Raw genomic sequence first — 3,186 nt, 5'->3', positions numbered from 1 at the left:
TTATTTATTTATAATGTCATCGGTTCAACCATCGGTCTGACCCCAATCGGACCATAAAACCAAGAACTACTTCCTAATCCAACTCTTTGATCGATTCGATTTTTAAAACTATGCTAAATCATAAGGGATAAATTACGATTGAAACCCATGTCATAAAACACAAAATAAAAAATATCATGTTTAAGCATATTTAATGATTGATTCTCAAACCATAACCATATCAATTGGATAAAACTTAAGGAAATTAAGTTAAACAAAAGACAAAAAAATACACAAAACTTATTCAATTTTATGGAAAAAAAAATTGGATTAAATGAATACAAACCTTCAGAATTGGCCCTTTAAGATGACGACCTTCCCATTGAAACTCACCAGAGGAGAGCTGTAAGGCGTTAAGTCCACGGGCTTTAAATTCAGCCCCTTGTATAAATTAGGATACATTATCTCAGCTTCACTACCTTGGTCCACCATTTCCCTCTTCACATCATATCTCCCAATCCTGAGGGTAACCACTAGGGCATCATCGTGGGGCTGTATGGTTCTAATTTTATCCTCATCCGAGAAGCCTAAAACAGGTTGAATTTCTATTCTACTTCTTTTCATATCTTGGTTAGCGTCCTCGGCGGATAGCCAAGCCACGGACATTACCCTAGACGGACAGGATCCAGTTCTCCCTGGTGCAGCGAAGATAACATTTATTGTTCCCATGGGGGGTTTGGAAGAGTCATCTCTACGAGATTCTAAGCTTGCCTGGCCGCTTGGACCACTGGAATGGCGTAAAAGTTGTTTTAATTTACCTTCACGAACAAGCTGGTCTAGGTGATCCCACAAAATCCTACAATCCTTTGTGGAGTGTCTATAATCTTGATGGTATTGGCAATATAGGTTGTGATTGCGCCTTTCAGGGTTTCCCACCATTTTACTTGGCCATTTAAAGAATGGCTCATTCTTGATCTTCTCCAGAACTTGATGCATCAGCTCTCGGAACACGGTATTGATTGCTTGAAGGTTTGATGATCCTAATTGCCCAAACAAAATCCCTACGTGGTTTGTTATTGTTGTACTAATCCGACCTAGAATCCATCCTCTCCTGAGGAATAACCTTATCCTTTCCTTTCCCTTGCTGTTGATATTCTTCAACTCTTTTATCTTATCAATCTGATCCATAAGCTAATGCACGTTAGTAACGGGCTTACCAATCAAGGATTTTCTTAAACCGTGCTCAGCTGGAAGGCCGAGCTTAAAAGTACTGATGGCCACATCGTCAAAATCACCTTCAATCTCATTGAACATCTCCCAATAACTGTCGGAGTATGTTTTAAGATTCTCCCCTTCTTGCATGCTCAAGGATAGGAGGGAAGCCAATGACCGAGGAACTCTCCTGAAAGTCACAAACCGGGAGCCAAATGCTTGAGTGAGCTCATGAAAGAAGTTTATAGACTCTGCCTTTAGGCCATCAAACCATCTCATCATGATAGGTCCGAGACTAGATGGAAAGACTTTGCACGTCAAGGCCTCGTCCTTAGAATGGACAACTATTCTTTGGTTGAAATGGTTCACATGCTCAACAGGATCTGTTTGTCCGTCGTAAATGGTGAATGTTGGCTGATGAAAACGCTGGGGAAGTCTTGCTCCCTCAATCTTATGCATGAAGGGAGACTTAGAGATTTGGTTTAAGGCTCTGCTTATAGCATCGTTTCCTACGCCCCTATGTGGCGAGCTTCTAAACTGCCGCTCGTTATGGTGTTTCTCTTCAAAGGAGAAGGATTCATTGGGTGGAGTTCGAGACCTCTGCCTGTAACTAGTGTCTCTTTCATCATCAGAAGAAATATCACTGTCAGGGGAAGCTCGCCTCCTTTTTGCATGGTGTAATTCCCTCTTTAACTGGTCAATCTCCAGCTGCATGCCCCTATTGCTCTTCGCATGGGAGATATGGCTTTCACCTTGAGGCTGACTACTCTCAATGTGTGTAGTGTATACACTTCCTTCACGGTCACCTCTCTGTTTAAGGTTGAGGAAAAGATCACCATGCTGGGATTCCCTCGACTCTACTTGTTGTGGACCTGGTTATGCCATAATTGATCGTCGCCTTCACTATAACACAAACTACTTCCCACAGACGGTGCCAATTGTAGGATCATGATTTTTGGCCCAAGCCCAAAGAAGAATTGGGCGATGGTCTGATGAGCCCAATACAATAAATTTGTAGAGAGTAGGATGAAGAACTAGGCTTTAGTGAAGTTTAATAACGGTTAGTATGGATTTGAAAGAGGAACATGCAAGTAAGATATATAAGAATGACTGAAACTGTCATCCAAGAAGGTAGATTATGATATAAATCAATAAAAATGATTAGCAACCGAGTTATAAGTGCTATAGTAGTCTTTTTTTTTTTTTTTTTGATCCCCTTCTCATGGAAGGTTCTTTACATTATATAGTTCCTTTCAATCCATCTTGATCATACACTTGTTGGTCATCTAAGCCTTCACTTGAGTGCATGTTCCATCAGACACCTCCTCTGGCCCCTTTGTGAGTTGCAGTGACCAAGGAAACACTGTTCAGGGGACTTCTCTACATAAATGTGGCCAGGAAAGCAGCTGCAATGCATTTAATGCAGTGGTCATGATAAGTTACTACTCAGACCACCCTTTATTTATTTCTTACTTGTCAGACTTTAAATTAAAATTTCTCTACTCTATTTGTCTCTCCTCGGACGTAATAGTGCCTTCGGATAAGGCCCAAGGCCCAATATATGAATTTTTGGGCCTTCTCCCCACAAATGTATACATTCCACATTGAAGAAATTGATATGAACAAAAAGTCTAATATTAGTCTAATTTGTACGTGGAAGTGTGAAGTTGAAATTTTTTGTTTGTACTACTTATCAACTTATAAATTATAATAAGAAAATGATTATTAGATGAAGAATTTGGATTATAATCAAATTAAGGTTTTTATTAACTTAGAAATGATAGGAGAAGAAGATAAGAACAATATATATATATATATATATATATTTTTAAATCTAAAAATAATTTTTCAATTTTGTGAAGCCATTTGGCACTATCATGACTTTTAAACCAGACTTTTATTATATACTATATGATATAATATGATATACATATGTACAAATTCTGTGTTCTAGCCATTAATTACTACCTTTACAAACTTTTTTTTTTTTTTTTT

General features: G+C 38.5%; 1 protein-coding gene across 1 annotated transcript; it reads right to left on the bottom strand.

The window, feature by feature from the left end:
• Positions 1-327: 327 nt before the first annotated feature.
• Positions 328-1,167, bottom strand: LOC136065650 (uncharacterized). Its single transcript, XM_065769161.1, has one exon. It carries the CDS (start codon positions 1,165-1,167, stop codon positions 328-330), a length of 840 nt encoding a protein of 279 aa, XP_065625233.1.
• Positions 1,168-3,186: the final 2,019 nt, after the last annotated feature.

Source organism: Quercus suber, unplaced genomic scaffold (assembly GCF_002906115.3).
Source record: "Quercus suber isolate HL8 unplaced genomic scaffold, Cork oak 2.0 scaffold_1069, whole genome shotgun sequence".
In the NCBI taxonomy this organism is placed as follows: Eukaryota; Viridiplantae; Streptophyta; class Magnoliopsida; order Fagales; family Fagaceae; genus Quercus; species Quercus suber.
The sequence above is the reverse complement of the archived record's forward strand: the minus strand, read 5'-3'. Positions and strand labels throughout refer to the sequence as shown.